This window comes from Ambystoma mexicanum, chromosome 2q (assembly GCF_040938575.1).
Source record: "Ambystoma mexicanum isolate Mex_15411 chromosome 2q, UKY_AmexF1_1, whole genome shotgun sequence".
NCBI lineage: Eukaryota > Metazoa > Chordata > Amphibia > Caudata > Ambystomatidae > Ambystoma > Ambystoma mexicanum.
In genome coordinates, this window is record NC_090924.1 from 62,440,282 (window position 1) to 62,458,987 (window position 18,706).

An 18,706-nucleotide genomic window follows, 5' to 3' on the forward strand; every position below is an offset into this window, starting at 1 on the left:
CAAAGTGAGGCCTCTGTATCTGTAATGAACACTGAAATGTACCCACGCCACATGTGCACCCATCATACATGCGTGTTAACCATTGTGCCAGCATTTTACTCTCAACATATATTATGTTTCACATTACAGCACTCCGCCCAGTTCACATTTGCATCTATGCCAGCTTGGAGAAATAAACGGGTGAGTAACATTTACTATTTGCGTGGCACTGATTTACATTTTGAAGATCTTTTGCTTAAATGTAAAATATGAAGAGACAAGCAGGGTTATATGCCCAACAGGCTTGCAAGATGAACCTTGAAGGCAGAACATATTTATGCATTTAGTTAAATAAATATAACATCTTCTGATATTGCTTCCTATATTTCCTAAAGCACATTTTATTTTGATGAAAATTAACATTTTATACTCCTGAGAAGGAATTTACTTCAATCCCTGTGATATGATAAGATATGATATGATATGATATGGCATTTGTAACGCACCTATACACAAGTGTTTCAATGTTAGATGGTTGTCTCTGATGAATTATTCAAATATTTTTAGCAACTAATTTGTACATGTGTGATGGTGAAAAGTGACTATAGGTGTGGCTGAATGATTTCGGAAATATGTAGAACAAATTTGGGTTTTCACTTCAGGTCATGCGTTAGGGTAGCAAATGTATTTTCAAACATAGAAGTTCAATTAGATAATGATATTTGAGTTCCATTTTAATTAAATGTTCAAATGGTTTGACCTTGCAACAATCTGAAATGTCCTCAATAAGGACATTTCAGAGCGAGGGTTTAGTTGTTTTCTAGTTTTAAGCAGAAAGGAATGAAATGGACATATGTAGGCACTTGGCTGTTCTTGATGTGGATAATTACACTTGATAGGCGACTCTTTTAGATTCATAAAAATTACCTTTGACTAGAAGGGAACTACAAGCTCGCCTCTTATGCATCAAGCAAGTCCCATTTTCCTACCGTCATTTTGGGCACATTTTCACAACATTTGTGAAACTTCTTTTAGGACTATTTTTCGTGGATGTTTTTGAGGTTGGGCCAGAGAGGGATGGGAAGATAAGGGAATTTATATTACCCACTGGTTTAGAATCCGACCTTCCCATTTCACCACTAAGTCCCTCAGCTCTGCCACATGAGTGGGGTAGACACTTGTATAGTGTGTTTTTCGCTTGACAGTTGCTCTGCCACCAAAAGATTTTTTGTACTGTCGTTTCTGAGCCTTAGATGGTCTAAAGCTTATGTTTCTGTTGATGCCGTAAGCATATGTTGGGTCTAAAATGAATATCACGTAATATTATCCCCATAAATAAAGTCGCCATAGATATAGCCTCTGGGAAACGGCATAGGCAACATTATTTATGTGGATAATTTATGAGGTAAATGGGAGTGGGAGTTTGCGGGGGTGTCCCCTGATCCCTTTAAAAAAATATGGGGGTTGCAGGGGTGTCCCCCGCAGGTTCCATGGGGTAAAATCGCTGCAAAGAAAGGCGCCATTCTTGTATGGCAACATTTTTGCTGGGATATTAACACATGGAACCCTAAAATGTACTGGTAATGCTAAGATAACCTTATGAGCATGGTGGATGCCTGCACTGTCTGATGTGTACCCAATTTTAATCCTCTTTATCCTCATACATAACCTTCCAACTGCATATTTAGGTGCACCCAGATTGGCAACAAGGGGAAGACGCTAACAAATACAACTGCATAGGAAGCCTTCTAGCACAGGAAGAATCCACAACTACTAATAAACCAATACATCTAGAGATCTCATGATCTACCCAGATTCCTACAATTTCTATAACATACGTTCTATGAACGTTTTCATCCCATGCGTTTTTTGTCTTTATTCTGAGGGCTTCCAATGTGAATAGTTCTATAGCGTCTTCCAAAGCCAACATTCCTCAATATGTTTTGAACATCTCATATGCACTTGAAATCAATTAATTAGCTTGGATAAATGCTTTTGCTTTCTACGCCAACTGCCGTACAGAATATTGGTGCTGAATTAACTGATCTTAAATGCAAAAGAGCAGGGCTAGAAAAGGTTCATGGGCGTAAAACCTTTCCTATCGACTCCCTATAGCAGTCTTCCCCTAGAATTGGCAGAATCCACCACCAGAAAACCTACGGAAGGGAGATGAAAAACAAGGAGGCTCGCCTCTCAGTGCTCTATGTGTTTCCCAATACGGACCTTGCAATGGCAGTCCCAATCAGGTATTCGGATACATCCATGGAGCAGCAACGAGCAAAAACAAACACTTCTCAAAAGGACGTTTCTACAATATATGCTTAACCATCACATTATCTGACATAGTGATGATTGGGCACCTTTAAACCAACTCTTTTTTACCAGAGCAGCATATGGTCAATAATCCTCAAAAGTAGTATTAAGGCCCAATACCCACAGTACTGTCTCTGTAGGAACTAAAGGCATATGCTGCAGCTCTGTAGACGTTTATTTTCATGGTGCTCGATTTAAAGGTGTTTTCCCCTGACGAGCCCTATATATCGTGCGTGCCGCTGAAGGATTCTACGTCGCTCAGGGTCAGACCAGACCATAACTCTGCCCTATGCAACCAATATTACATACAAAGCCACAATGGCTCCCACTGGCTGGTGGCACCCTTAACTTCAGGACTTCAGATTTTCTGTACTCTGCGGATGAACCTACCAGCTAACCCTGTGTAAAGATCCAGTGCAGAGTCCTAGAGCCAGACATTGGGCCTGTAAAAGAGTGAATCTGATATGGATATGGCCAAGTTTGCTCAAGGATCTTTCAACGCATCTGAAGGGCTTGTCCCTGAAGAAGCCAGCAAGGTTTTAAGATGAGAGCATTGGAATAATATTTAAATGAAGACAACTTGTCTTAGGACTTGAATGAAGGTCCAAATACTGAGAACCTCATACATGTTTATGGTCTGCTCCAGTTCCAGGTAGATGTACTAAAGAAAAACAAAAGCAATGCTGCAACTTGAAACCCACCAAAACCCTGCTAATTCCAACGCTCTTTGCCAAATCTTGGGGAACAGGACTCCAACCTACCAGGGAAATACCAGGAGGTTGCTCACTGCCCTGAACGTGCAGGGACTAGCCTGTTGGAACACATGATGTGTGATGCCGCAGAGTCTGACGGGTATAGGAGATCTGCAGCTGCCTAAGACACTGTGCTACAGCCTAAACACAGCAATCCAAGGCGCACACACTGTCAGGAGACGCCCCTTAACTCAAGTACCATTCCTTCTGACCAGTGTCGCTGAATACATATTCTTATAAAATAGCCAATTTGCATAACTTTAATCAAAAAACTCCCCCCTTGGGTACTACTCAAACAGTGTCACAAAAGGGATGAATAGCCATATGCAACTGTAGGCCACTTTTTCATTGGTGCCTGAGGCAATTTTATGGCCCAGTCCGACCCTGTGGAGCTGTGTCTGATTTATATGCTGCATCTGCACCCTAACGTCTGTGGCTCCCAGCTGCCCATGAAGAACAGTGGACAGGCGCCCCTAACATTACTGGGATGTTTGCATTCCTTCTCCCGCTGCCTCAGATTCCAGCCAGAACAACACAAACTGATAGCTTGGACGGAAAATAGCCAAAGAAAAGACACTGTGAGGTACGGGGAGGCTCATAAGCTGGTCCGGCCACAACAACACAACACTTATTTCCAAAGACTAACTTCTCTTGCAATCACCAATCTTTCTTTTCACCTGCATGCATTAGTGATAGTTCCTTCTGAACTATTGTTCTTGTGTACTTATGTATAAAAGCCTATTTTCATCATATTCAGTAACTCTTTGTCTGGATCTTCTTGGCCAGTTGTAAGTATGTGCTAGTGTAACTATAGTTCAGTGATTATTATTACTTATCTGCCAGTATCTGGACTTCTTGCACTTATCAGAGCCATTTATTGAACCCCATTCTTTCACCTTTGAGATCGCCCGCTGGAGATCTCTGGATCACAGCCTCAAATGTTGATATATTTGAATTGACCATCAAACACTGCTGCATATTGCTTTTTGAGGCTGGGCTCTTTCTGCAGATGGCTTTTCTTTTTATTGATTCTCAAGTATATTCAACTTACAAACGTTTTATCTATCAGCTAAACATTCCTAGCAACTTGGAACGGTCACTTCTCGTGGCGTTGCTAGTTCATAACCTGTCTTCTGAAGACAGAATTTTGAAATGTTTTCTGAATTTGCTGTGTTCTCACTTTCTCTATACTTTCCAAACTACCATTGTAAGCCTTTTTTGCCAAAGGTTTTTGTGAATCGGTGGAAATAATTCACATTTCTTGGCATATGAGGAAAACAAATTGGCAAATATGGATCAGACACGATATGCATTTTGCTTTGCACAAATCTTACTTGATGAATAATCAAATCACCCAATTTGAATCTGAATGGGCATCGTTTCATTAATGGAGCCTTATTTCAGCCATTACAAAACTGTTCATCTCTATACAAACAATTGTGTTACTGTCGTTTTCCTGTTGATCCAGCTAATTATGTCACAAGTGAAATACGATCAATTCCATTTCCACCCGTGGAAAGGCTCAAAGCCATGTGGATTCACATTTGATGCATTACATCCCTAAAGTCCTACCTTTTGCCGTCTAATTTCTTTATCTTTAACCCCAGCCTCATTTCTCAGTATTTTTTGTAACCTCTGGAATGTAATCTCTTATATCTGTGCTCTGTTTGCACCTGCTACCATCTGCCATTCTCCTTTCCACTTACAGAATCTCTGGAATGTACTTGTTAACGTCCCTAGCGTGCCTTCAGATCGCTATGCCTCCAGACCTCCTAATAAGTAAAGCCAGTGACCTTCCCTCAGGACCTCCTTTCCTTTCCTGCTGATCCAAACTCTGCTCTCTATTATTACTCGTCTTTCTGACCTGTTTTAATGTTTTCCCCCTCCATTACAAATTACTTTTACATTAGTCAATTTATTATGGTCCTCCGGGGCTCAGTACCAGACTTGTTTTATTTATTTTGTTCTTTTTCCAAAAAGATGTCTATTGCACCCACTATGGTGCAATTTTTATTAGGGCTGTTAAGAACTTTAGGATAGATTCTCACTGTACCATACTAGACACACATTGTTGATGAACAACTGACTTACCTAATATTTAGAGGTGAATCCATTTCTGGAATTGTGGTCGATCTGAAACAGAAAAGCAATAAAAAGGGTTATAAACAATAGGTATTAGAAAGCAAGTTGTTGTTAATCTTGGAAGAGGTCATTGGCCCCACTGTTGAATACAGATGCAGTCATGTGTGTGTGGCCAAGGGCCACCAAGGGAGTTGAATAGGGTTCCATACACACGGAGGGTGTTTGGAGACACCAAGTCAAGCCACAGGAGAAGCGCAAATAATTTGAATTCTAACAGTTTTAATGGTTATTGAACAATAACGGGCCATCTAATCATGGACTTTTCTCTGCAGTTGTTGAAATGGCTGTTTGACAGATTCTTTCACTGTATTTTATTTTAGGGCAATGGCCAAGTTAGGGTGTATTATAAATTGATGTTATGGGTACTAAAGGCGTGTGGGTTTGGTGGGGGGCATGTGATGAGTTGTGGGTATAAATGCTACAAAATAATTCTCAAAAATGCACGCGCTGCCATGTGGGCCTCATCCTATAGAACAAAATAGCGGTAACTGTGCATGAGCGTAAGTGTGAAATGGCAGAGCAGTTTTTGTTTCAGTAAACTAAGTAGCATATTGGTGATATAAAGAGGTGTCTATGGTGAAAAGGACTACTAAACAGCAATAAGACATTTTAGAAAAACATTAAATCATCGACACATACCTATTTTAAAAAAAATAACATCTGAAATATTGTCCGATAATAGGCGAGGGCCAAATACGATCTTAATAATATTCACGCAAAGCTGATGAATCTGCATTGTTTTGGATCAAATAAAGTCACTATGAAGAAGGGGAAAATACAGGCAGACTTTAAGTGGCCCAATTAAAACCTATGGTAAAATGGTGTGGGTTTTTCATTACTTAAAGACAAGCAAGATCTATTAGTGGCAAACCCAAATTCAAAACTATCCAATGCTATATAGGACAGATCTATATTAAAAATTGTCAAGGAAACATAAGGAATTATTAGACTTCCTCCATATTCCTACCCTTACAAAAAGAAAACCTCCTGATGTTAGGTCAATCCATAACTGAGGAAAAAAGCTATGAATATTGATTGTATCCCTCAAGAATTCTATACAATTTTCAAGATCACATTATCCCCAATACTAGTTACATTATTTAAAGAAGTTGAAGTTAAGCAAGACATTAGACTGGAGCTCAACCAAGCAGTGATAACAATAATACCCAAGCCTGGTTGGGATTACATACTTTGTTCCAATTTTAGACCTATTTCTCTTGACAGACATGGCAATATTTGCAAAATGCCTAGCCCTTAGACATGGTAAATGTATTCCATCCTTAGTTCATAACACTCAGACTTGTTTTGTACAGGGGAGATTAGCAAAAGATGAGAACATCACTACGTATACTTTGGAAGAGCAACCGCCAAACAATTCTAAATGTGTCTTATCGTTAAATGCCAAAAGGCATTTGGTAGGGTAGAATTGCCCCATCTTGTTGATATAATTAAAAGATTCGGTTTAGGCCAGAATTTTATTTCAAAGGTTAAATTGAAATACTTTAAAACCAATGGTCAAAATGATCAGTAATGGTTTTATCAGATCCTTTCTTTCTCTAACACGGTACAACACAGTGTGGCCCCTAGGCCCCTCTCTCCCTTTGTTTTGGCACTAGGAGGAACTAGGGATGGCAATATATCTCTCTAATAACCTCTCACAAGGTGAGTATTATGCATTCATTAAGCACTTAAATCGCCTGTGAAATGCAGCAATGCTCATTGTACATAAATGCAATCCAGGAATTAGTCATTGTTGTTTGTACACCTAACCCATTTCTCCACTCGCCCACCGCACCTTCGCAACTTAGGGGAAGGCACAGCTTCACTCCATACACCCTGCACACACATAACTTAAACACTATTGCACATCACCTCTGCAATAAGAATGAAGCTACTTTTAACAACAAAATTCGAACTGTAGCTTCCCATATAATTATCTATCACCTTCAACGTAAACCCCCCCTTTAGTACACAGTATTCCTCCGCTGCAATACACATTCCATTTAGACATGGCTGACTATTAGCCACCATCGCATAACTTTAATGGCTGAAATGCCTCACGCATATAGCACCTCCCAAACGATCCCAAATATTTGGACTCCGGTCACTCCAAGGGCATTCAATCAAAAGAGAATCGGAACCATAATTATGGTGAAAGGCGCTACAACAAATGACAGAATGAATGAATGAATGAATGCATTAGCATCATTAGTACCTTAAGGATTAGTGACTCAGCAGAATGCAAATATTTTTTTTTGGGGCTAGCCTTGCCTCAGATGGGAAGATTAAAGCATTGTTATATATGCTGACAATATTTTACTTATTGTCGGACATCCAGAAAGGACCACTTTATTTGAGCCCAATCAAAAAAGACTCCACAGACTAAAGCTTCGAACAGAAACACATTCCACTGGTCTAAGACTTCCTCACATGAAACATATTTCCTCTCAACTCAACATTGTCAATTATTACATTGATTGCATGACCCCTAAAATATGTTGTAGTAGAAGAAGAACTTTTGGTCCATGTTTTTGGGAGTCATATGCCCTCATTACATTACATTAAACTTCTATTTGCTATCTGATAACAGACGGAACTGAAATAAAGTGAAAGTAGATTTATGCAGGAATTAGAAAGAGGATTTTAACATACATTTGCAGATTAACAATGGGATACATTTCTATGCCCACAACATTATTATATTGGAGAGGCTAGATTGAAGATTACACAATTTAAAATTGTACAAGATTTGTTCTGCCCCCTCCTCCCAACCCCCAAGTAAATTGTTTGGATTTAGCATTTACTTATCAGATTCATGTTGAGGATGATGACAGGTAAACAGAGATCGGTTCCATGTACTATGGAGTTGCTTGAACATGGATAGCTTCTGAGCTCAAGTCTGGCACATGATTTAGTCTTGTTCGAATACATCTACCTAAACACAGAAGCGTAGCTCATCTATATGAACTCTCTGAAACTGTGAACCCTAATACAACATCAATCACCCAATTGTAAGAAGCTCACTACTTCACGTAAAATCCGATATCTTATCTATTGTACGTTCTTTTGTGATTAAAAGAGCATTGTTCTTCCTAAATAGTTTGATAACTCCTGCTCTACTGACAGCCACGGTTAACTTTCTTCTATTGAGAAAAGACGTACATGATTGGACAGACGAATGACTAAATAGCCTTCTGAAAAATATTTTTTGGAGGTGGCTCTTATTTTTACCATTTGGGGATCAATGAAAAGCTTAATTTGATATATTTTAAAACCAGCAACTCGGCTCTCGAGATTTCATACATGTTAATTTTGGTCTTTTGTGTACATTTTCATAAACTCTATTTGCTCATCTACTACTTGCTAATCTAATCTAGGGAAACCTGACTTGCTTACAGTTTGTTGTTAAGTAGGTTAGGCATCTGTTTTATTTTTACTTGATATACATGTAATTTCCTGGTATTTTCAGAATCTTCATATCATTTCAGTTACATGGTTGGTTACAATTAGCTCAGTTATAACATGCCATATTTGGTGGATAATAATCTACATCCTGTATGAAGGGCATTTTTATTGGTTAAAATGATTCATGTTTTTCTTCCTGCTCAACTGCTCTAAATCTTGCCTATTTACAAATATATTAGCCATACATTTTTGAAACCTTCTGATCAGGAAAATGTTGATATCTCTTAGATAATTGTAAGCTTCACACTTATTTTGTAATCCAAATATATATGAACAATGAGACACATACACTTTAAGCTAGGCTATATATGGTGTACTTAAGTAAAAACTATATTCATCTCTACTCTTTAACATTGTTATGGACCGTTTATTGTACTTATCTTTTTCAAGGATGCTGAATACAAATCATTAGAAAAACATATGCTAGGAAGGGGCTAAGTCAAAACATGTTTACATCTGTATAATGTAAAGGCAGGACATGTTTTTTATGAAAATAATAGTCCATAGGTGCCCCTCTGCGAGAACAAACACGGCTAAATGACCTGTTCTTTGGGAAGGTACCCACTCGCGCCTTGAAACACTTGTGTATAGGAGCGTTATAAATGCCAGATCATATCATATCGAGAGTCCGCAGCCACACTTTAGCTCACTGTACCTTTCACAGAAGGGAAATAGCCATTTGCATATCAGTCTTTGTCCCACCCACATGGGCAGTCCAGTACGCATTGCTATGGCAATTCTCTTCTGAACAGGAGTACCAAGAGCAACCCCATACACGTGTTTCAGCCTTGTTGGGCCTCATCAGTGAGGTGGAGCTGTGCCTCTCTGTGAAAGGTACATTGAGCTAAACCCTTTGGGTTCTCCTTTGAGATTATTTTACTATCCCTAAAAACTACTGTTCTTAAAGATAGAGGGATACTTAGTATGCTTCCTCAAAAACCCTAACTCCTGAGAGATTAGCACATACCACCTAACTAGTATCCCCCCTCTCTCTGCTTTTTAGTCACTGTGACAACCCAACATTTATGGCTGGTGCCAGTGGACGTGTTCTAGCAACTATTGTGCTATTTCTCTTTACCGCAGACTGTAATTCCAGTCTGGGTTATGCACAATAAGGTCGACTATGTTCTAACATGGTGGCTCCTTTCTTTTTTCACCATTGTGGTTGTTTTTTGTTAGCCCTTCTTCTACCATTCTGGGAAGGGAGGTCTGTGTGTGAGTTTTGCCTTTGGCGGGAAACCTTTTATGTCCTTGATGAGGCAAGTGTGACTGGGAAGGCAAGAAGCAGGGGAGGAGTTTAACATTCCCCTGTCTTTTGTTTGCCAGAGTATCTGAATGGAAATAGTTCCCACTGGGGGGGTTGGCTGTCCTGATTGGACATCCACCTGCTCATTTCTGTCAACTGCTGCAAGAGTTTGCCGAGATGTGAATGGGAAATCTGAATAAAAGGAGAGGTTCCTGAGGCAGAAGGCAAGTCAACCACTGGAACAGAAGATCCGAAGCTGAAGACAACCATAGATGCCTGCAGACCCTTCCAGTAACCGTGAAGCGACCACTGCTGTCCTGACCCAGTTTTCTTATACACAGAGGAGCTCCTAAGAGGATGACTCCCTCCCTTTGGCTGGTGGCACCAATTAGCCCCGAAACGAACTACTAATCGAGCCATCTGCGGGGGGTGGGCTGTGCCCTCCCAGGACGGCAAACAGCAAATACCAACAGACATCCAATCTGCACAGCACTTTGGTGAACTTCAGTTGGACCTCCGGAGGCATACCACTCATCCAAGTCCCCTCACCAGAGTGCAGGACTGAAAAACTGAGGAAGATCGATCAGGCGATATCCGTCCTTTGTTTGAGCTGATAAAAAGGCGCTAAAACCGCAGACCGACGTGGGGGACCAAAGAAATCCGTGCTGAGGGTCCTCTCTCGTGGCTACTGCTGTGACATCCCATTAAGAGACCTTCTTTTCGTCACCAGACCGAGGAATCATGAGACCAGGTTCGTCTTTGCTGCACAAGAGAGAACCCAGTTATGTTTACTTCTTCTAACCTAAGGTACTGCAGGGCTAAAGTTAGAACTTATCTTAAGACGAATAGTTACTCCAGTGTGACTGTAGTGCGTTAGGTGGTGTTCGGGTGTCCACCCATGCCTCCTGCCCAGGCTTGATAGCTTGTGTCCTATTAGGAGTCCTTGGCAGGGTCCCTATAACTTGTGTTATCTTGCTAGGAATTTTTATTCTAGTGACTAAAGTATCGCCTTTCTGCTGCTACATAAGACGTTTTGTTCTACTCCTACACAGACTTTTAGCTGGTTAAGGATTGGGCTTACAAAGCATTAGGAGCCTTAAAAAGTGTTACCAGAACTTTTAATATTGCTCAAGTGTGAATAACCATCCTTTTCCTTCAAACAGACTTAGTCTGATGTGACTTTACTACATACATGCAATTACCGTTTATCTGTAATCAATGCAAGTGCGCAGTGTTACCAATAATACGGTAGAACTGTCATTAGTGTCATTCTCTGTAACAAGTGTAACCGCGAGCCACTACAATTGAAGCAGCCTCCTTTGAAAAGCACTGTGAATAATTCTTATGTGTATTGGTTATTCGAGAAGAGAATGTACTTACCTGTCTTGTGTATATATAATAAATACATATTTTGATATAACTTGTGTGTAAGTGTTTCTTTGGACTATTGTATTGACTGGGTTCAGTGTACTTACCTACAACTCACATCCTCCTCTGAAGATAAGCCTGGCTGCTCTCCCAATCTACCAGATCCTTTGTGTAATACAGACTTATACTAAGAGTTGGGGACTTGTATGCCAAGGGATAGTTTAATAGAGTCTTACCTAAAACTGGACTTTAGGAAAACTCCCCTAACAGTGTCCTAGGACTGTTTTGAACTTCTGCATTGAATGAGTAAAGTACATTCTGGGAAATATTGTTATGTAGTGATTGTGTGCTTTGTGAAGAACAACCATTCCGGCATGTGTTTGTGGTACCAAGGAATAGCATGGCTAAACCTGGCATGTGATGACAATATTTGGGCATGTGGAGCTGGAACTAGCAAACAACACTCTTGTTGACATATGAACTGCTCTTGCTGATTAGGAAGTCTATTCCTGGCTCTCTAGGCTAGACGTAGGGATAGGCTGGTTTGTCTATCAGTGTACTTGGCAGTGCCTCGGCAATTGAGGCTACATTTGTCATAGTACAGCAGTACCCTAGCATATGATGGCAGGACCTGTGCATGTGCAGCTGTCCCTGGGCATATGATGACAGTATCTGAGCATACGGGACAGCAAGTTGCATTAAATATAGCCGGATATACTGACTGGGCAAGTGCGTGTTTAGCTTGATGAGATAGGTGTACAAAGACACTCATGCAAAAGGTATTTGTTGATGATTGCCCCTTACATGAAAAGAGCCAGTAGAATCTTTTTTCGACTTCTAATGGTACCATATAGTCGGTGTCCTCCATGTCTCTTTCTTATACAAGAAATGAACTGCCCATGGCATAATGGGCTTTAAACAAGGCCCTTCCCCCTCCTGGCACAGAAAGTATTTGAAAACATTTCACGTTTGAGCTTCCTTTTTCTGTAAAAGATACTTTTTCATTGACATCTTGTCAATGAGGCCCTTTAGCAATCTCTAGAGCCTCCATCCTTTTTCATCGGCATACAGTAGTCTAATATTCCCCCAGTTTTGTTCAGAAAGTGTTCACCAAATTTCACTTCTGATATCACATCTGCCTTGGCATTTTGTCATTCCACTTCTGCATGCACTTTATCTAAAACGTTATATATAAGCCGATTGTCTGAAACCATTTCATTTTTCGCATGTAGAGAATTCAAGCAGTGAAAAAAAGACTAGCTTTCTTATAGTAATGCAGATTTGGGAACAGCATATTCTCCCGACAAGAGATGGGATAGGAGAAGCAGTCACTGTTAAGGTATCACTTTCCTTCTCCAGCATTTGGTAATTCCCATTGATTTAAATGGATTTCTCTTAAACTAGATTATCATATGCTTTTGGCAATATTCTTTGACATTCATCACAGAGTTAGTAAAGACTCAATTCCCCTTTAGTTTGGAAGCTTCTTCTGGATTGAGATGGGATTCATGCAGTAATGCTGAATCAGGATTTTGCAGGAGCCAGGTCACTCTTCACTAATACCCTCTAGCTGAGAAGGCACATGAGGAAAGTATGTATGACTGTCTTATGTAAAACCATGATCCACTTTCTCAGAAACCTTGTTGCAGTGGACAAGCTGTTGAGATCTCATTCACAAGTACCTCATGGATCCATACGGGTCCGCCTGCTGCATTGAGCAGGCAGGCCACATACGATCTCCAGTATTTGCACCACCATGAAAATCCATGCACATTTGTCTAGCAGTGAAGGCGGGACATGGCCGAAATGCAAGTTTCGTTCTGCCCTTCCTTTCCGCCATACAAATGATTGAAAAGGAGTCATGCTTTTACACATTCCGTTTATGTTATGGCTTCTTGGAACATGAGTTCCTCAATGTCACTGGAATAGCTCCAAACTGCTCCTCGAGGCCCCCTCACAGCCCTCCCTTTCATACCACTTGTTCCATTTTCTGTGTGTTGCCTAGAGAGGCATGTCTTCTCTGCCATTACTTATGTTTTGTTCAGGGTGCATTATTGTCTCCAACCAATATAGACTTTAATTCATGCCTTTTGTGACTTTATGACCTATTCACAAAAATCAAGTGGTCTTTGAGCCTGTAAATCATGTACAAAATTAAGTTGTCTGTGGGGCTACCACAGTGGCACCACAAGCACACAAAGAACATCCTTCTGAGCTACCTTCTTGGCCGGGTAGAGCTTTACTCAATCAAGTGATTGTTTTTGTTCAGCATTAGCAACATTATAGTACATAAGTAATAATATATTTATCATTTATAATTTATCACTATTTATTCATAATACAGTATGCCATTAATATAATAAAAGTTAAGATACAAATAGGTGTAAAAATTAAACTAAGGCTTAAACTTGCTTAAATTAATAAAACAAAGTAAAATCTTTCAAGACGCACATGTTAACACAGCAAAGACACAGCTAGCCACACATTTTTTGAATACTGTTGCAGATGGCTTTGAATAACCTTAATGGCTGCTTTGAGACAGATTTTCAGATTTGGAAATGTTACGAAAAAGCAAGAGTTGAAACATGAATAACCAAATGATTACCTGGGGCAAGAGAAAAAAACATTTCCAAAATCGTGCTCATTCTCAGAATATGAACACACTTAGTCTACTTTGCTAACACATACTTTTTTAATAGTATTCCCCCCTCCTCCCGTTCCCATTGTGAGTGTTGGATAGTCTTTTTTTATCTTAAGAGTGCAATCGTTTTTTATACTGTTGTTTCATTGATATATTTTTCCTGCGCCAGCTTTTGCTAGCTCTTCTTTGCTTGCGATTTCTTATTCCTTTTAAATGCATGACTGGTTCATTTTCTTTGTACTCTTGATAATTACATTTTGTTTAAAGAAACCCATTAAAAAAAGTTAGTTAAGGAAGAATCAATGTTGGAGAAATTACCCAAATGCCCATGCCTAGAAACTTTCAGTATACTGGCTAGTTGATGTCTATCTGAGCCAGACAAAAGTAAAGACATTAAGCAACAGTGTTAACATAACCCAAAAATAAGCAACTCGTTTGACCCATACAATGTGGGGTCTGACCAACTAGTTAGCAACCAAGCTCACCTGTCAGAGCACAAAGGGACATAGAGAAGAATGAGGAGCACCACTCCCACAATAGTGGCCAGCGAGGACCGCATCCAGGAGCTGAGCTGGCAGAAGTTGCAATACTGGATAATGGTTATGAGCAGCGCGGAGCACAGGAACATAGCATACTGAAGAGAAAGCAAAGAAAGCATGAGTTATAGTGGGTGATCCCCACTGCCCTAACAACCACAACTTTAAAAGGTCTTCCATGCTCAAAGACTGAATTTTCTTCAGATAACAATGCTCTCATTACACGAATAATGAAAACAAATCTATGGAACTCCATCGGACGACAGGCTTTGAATTGTGCCTTGGACTCACAATGCAGAGAGGAGATTGAAGGACTAACAGATGAACAAGGTGCTTACCTTCGGTAACAATTGCTTTGATATGCGCTAGATTTCAGCTGCAGGTAATTCATCTGCATTATGTCTGGAACTGTGAAATGCTTTTATTAGCGACGGATACCCCCAGAAAGGTATTGTTCAGTTCAGAAGTGACCAAAGGGCATGATATGGTTAGACTCTTCCCAATCATTTAATTCTCATATGCAGAAGGAAGAGGAACCTCCCTGGGTAATAACAGGGGCAGTTATTCAAGTGTGAATGATTTCCAGAGGCAATTCAGCGCCCACTAGAACCACTGATGCTAAAAATAAGCATTCTCCTGGAGGATTGCAAGATGGCCACTGGTGAATAAGCACACACAGTCCTTTGCTCCGCTCCTGGCTGAAAAATAAGCAGGTTGTGCCTTTGTAAACCCGGGTACAGGCTGGGCAAGGAGAGATATGCTGAAGCAGGGATAACGAAGTGCAGACCCTTGCCAAAGTTACTGATGCCTTCACCCCCACAGAAGAAGAGCACAAGGAACGCGCCTGCCCTGGGAAGTAAGTACTGCAGAGGCAGTGAAATCAGAGGCAAAGCGTGCTGAGAGATATCCAGTCCCTTGATTGAGCGGAGAAAAGGGAGTACAGCATCGAAGATTCCAGTGGTGGACAGTGTGAACAACGCGGGTGGAGTTTCTCTGGCGGTGAGGATGAATAACGTGGATGGAACCTTCCTGCGACGGAGTTCCAGCGAAGATTTGAAGATCAGAAAGTATACCCCCCGGGGTGCTTGGAAGCAATATAAGGACTAGAGGAGGAGGAGCTAAAGCTTAGTGTGCAGATGTTTGTGGGCCTGATGACACATAGCTAGAGACAAGTTTGAATGAATTTGAGCAATCCCCACACAAGGCATTCAACAAAGAAACATGTAAGGATTTACCAACTGTGTATGTAGATGGATGTGCATACCATGTAGAAAATGATACAGAAAAAGAGCGTGTAGCAGGAATATGAAACATATGGTTTAAATGTGACAACATTCCAAGAGTAAGCATGAGGATAGGCCCCAAAAGCAGTGAATTGGCAGAATTGGCCGCTATTTATAAGGCAATATCTACAGCAGTAGAAAATAGATTCAATGAAATAGTTCTAGTAACGGATTCTGATTATGCGCAAAATAGTTTTGTGGAGTATTTACCTGGCTGGTCGGTGAAAGGCACGTTCACCTATAACATGAAGCCACTTAAACATGGCAAGATGATTCAGGTTATAGACCAACTTGTGTCAGAAAATGGCCCGATAATCCATTGGAGGAAAATACGTAGTCATTTGAAAACACCATGTGAGGATAAGGAAGGAAATGGTAAGGCAGATCAGTTAGCCAAAATTGGAGCTGTAATGGGGGAGTTATATCCGATTGAACACCTCCGTGGTGGAATACAGGTAGATCCGAGAACACGTTCCAAAACTCCAAAAACAGTTCAACAGCCTGTGGCACAGTGGAGTTTTGATAGTCCAGATCAAGACTTGATCAAAGCGCTAAAGGAAGATCTTATTCTAGGCCCATTCTACAACCATTTGCTCAATGCAGAACAAAATCCTCTGACTGAAAAGGAATGCAAAGGGAAAGAGGAATTAAGGTTGCTATTAAAAAACAAAGAAAAGTAAGTTACAAGACGGACTGATGATTAGACAATCAGTGACAGGCCAAATCCAATGGGTAATGCCTTTGTCATTTTGGGGATTGATGATACAACATGCTCACAATGCCATAACTGCAAGACACAGAGGTTCACAGAAAACTTTGGAAATGTTATAAGATTATGCCTATTGGCCACACATGTCCCAAGATGTTGAGCTCTACACCAGAGGGTGGATAGTGTGCACAGTTTCAACCTGCGTCACCAGCTCATAGAGCACCATTGTTGAAAATGGGCTTGACACTCCCATGATCTGATTTACAAGTCGACTATGTCGAGCCTGTGAGGAGATCAGCAAGGGGAAACAGGTACATGCTGACAGTCACTTGTCTAATGTCTAAATGGGTGGAGTGCATTCCAGCTCGAGAATGAAGTGCGCAAACGGAAGCCACTTTACTAGTAAATCATATATTTTTTATTTGATTTGGTTGAACAAGTTTCAACCTTTCAAAAGAAAGTTAAATATACACATACATGTATACATTCAATTCAGTTCTATCAGTATAATGCATTTCAACACAATACATTTGTGTAAACAAAACAAACAAAAAGAGAAAATACTTTTGAATTTACAAAACATTGAGAATATAGTGCAATGTATATATGTTATATGTTAATTTAAAACATTTTGATTTTAGAGAAAATTTCAACATAGACATCAGTACATTGTCAATAAAAGAGCAACTCTGTTTTCAAATGACATGTTAAAATAACATTTTTAAAAAAACCTAGGTGTAATTAAAATAATATTCTTAAAATGTAATCTTAAATATACAAAATATACTTCAGCGTTATGAGTGAACTGTATATTATGTATCTGACCAATAGTAAACGGTAAGCTGTAACGCTTCTAAGTAGTGCACTAATGCTATTTTCACTGCTATTCTAGGAGATGAAAAGATGTTGCACCAAGTTTAGCTTGATATAGTAGATAAATGGCGAATTTGGTCTTTAAAAATTATCAAACATTTAGAGATTAAGGCCGGAAAATCAACTACTAAATGTTCAACAGTTTCCCTTTGAGTTTCTTGTTGAAAGAAACAACAAATATTCTGTTCTTTACATATGATGCCACGCCTGGCCAAGAGGTTCTTAGTTGGCCATAAATTCAGTTGAATTCTTAAAAAATGGACTCCTAAAATGGGGAGATGGACATTTAGCTAAGTAATTGGACATTGTGCAGATTTTCTTATGCCCAAAAAGTGTAGGCTCAAAATCTCAATACATTCGAAACTGAGTTTGTGTATAAATCCAGTCACATTGATGCAATTTATTTTTAGCTCAAACTGGATTTTCAATTAGGAGCTCTATTGAAATGTCAGCATCAGCTAATGCATTTAGTACAAAAGTCTGCCATCTCTGTGGAAAAGATTGAGAGGAAGTTAATAAATATCTAGCTAAAATACTCAAAATATTGTTCACATTTATACCCAATAAACATTTTCTGAAAAAGTTGAAAATGTTCCATGCATAGTGAATGTAAAGAGATAAAGCACCTAACTCAAAGCAAATTATTGGCATTGGAGTACAATTAGGTAATTTGAGGATAGCACACCAGAACGGAGCTTCCAGTTTGTCCCAAAATATTCGCTCTCTAGGAGATATGCCATAGGTTAAAATTGGTACAGCTTTTTGTAAATAATAAGTCATAATGTGATTACAGGTGAATTTACCATATTTAAACAAAAGGATTTTTTCCTGCGATACAAGGGTTGCAATTTTGGAATCAATGTTCAAAAGATATAGTTTGTCATTAGGTTGACTACTAATAATAATCCCTAGATATTTATACTGTTGAACTATAGCTAGGGGATTATCTTGAAGTGTCCATGTATAAGAGCTTGATTTTACTGATTTTCCAAATCTTAAAATTTGTGTTTTTTCCAAATTGATCAGAATATTATTTTTTTCGTGCATAGATGTCCAATTTGTTTAGCATCCCTTGTAGACCTCGAGGAGTTTGAGATACCATCACAAGGTCATCCGCGTATAATAACCACGATATTTGATGCTCTCCTAACTTGGGTGAATCTGCAATTGCTTCCAGAAAACATATGCTTATATCGAGAATAAGCAAATTAAAAAGAATGGAAGCAAGAATGCATCCTTTCTTTAAACCACTTCTAGTCAAAAAGGAGGCAGTTAACAATCCCTCGATAGTTAGTTTAACTTGCATTGTAGTTTCAGAATGTAAAAGACTAACCAGAGCTATTAGAGAGCTTGGGCACTGATAAGATTGAAGTTTTTGTATCAATAAAAGGCGATCTAT

General features: G+C 39.6%; 1 protein-coding gene across 4 annotated transcripts in view; it reads right to left on the reverse strand.

The window, feature by feature from the left end:
- ADCY9 (adenylate cyclase 9) overlaps nucleotides 1–18,706 on the reverse strand; it is a 725,821-nt gene that overhangs the window by 31,312 nt on the left and 675,803 nt on the right. For all 4 annotated transcript variants that reach the window (XM_069646827.1, XM_069646826.1, XM_069646829.1 and 1 more), the window contains exons 9-10: nucleotides 14,392–14,540; nucleotides 5,136–5,177 (exon numbers count right to left, since the gene is read on the reverse strand). In XM_069646827.1, the coding sequence (XP_069502928.1) occupies nucleotides 5,136–5,177; nucleotides 14,392–14,540 (191 nt within the window). The remainder of the gene's footprint in view (nucleotides 1–5,135; nucleotides 5,178–14,391; nucleotides 14,541–18,706) is intronic.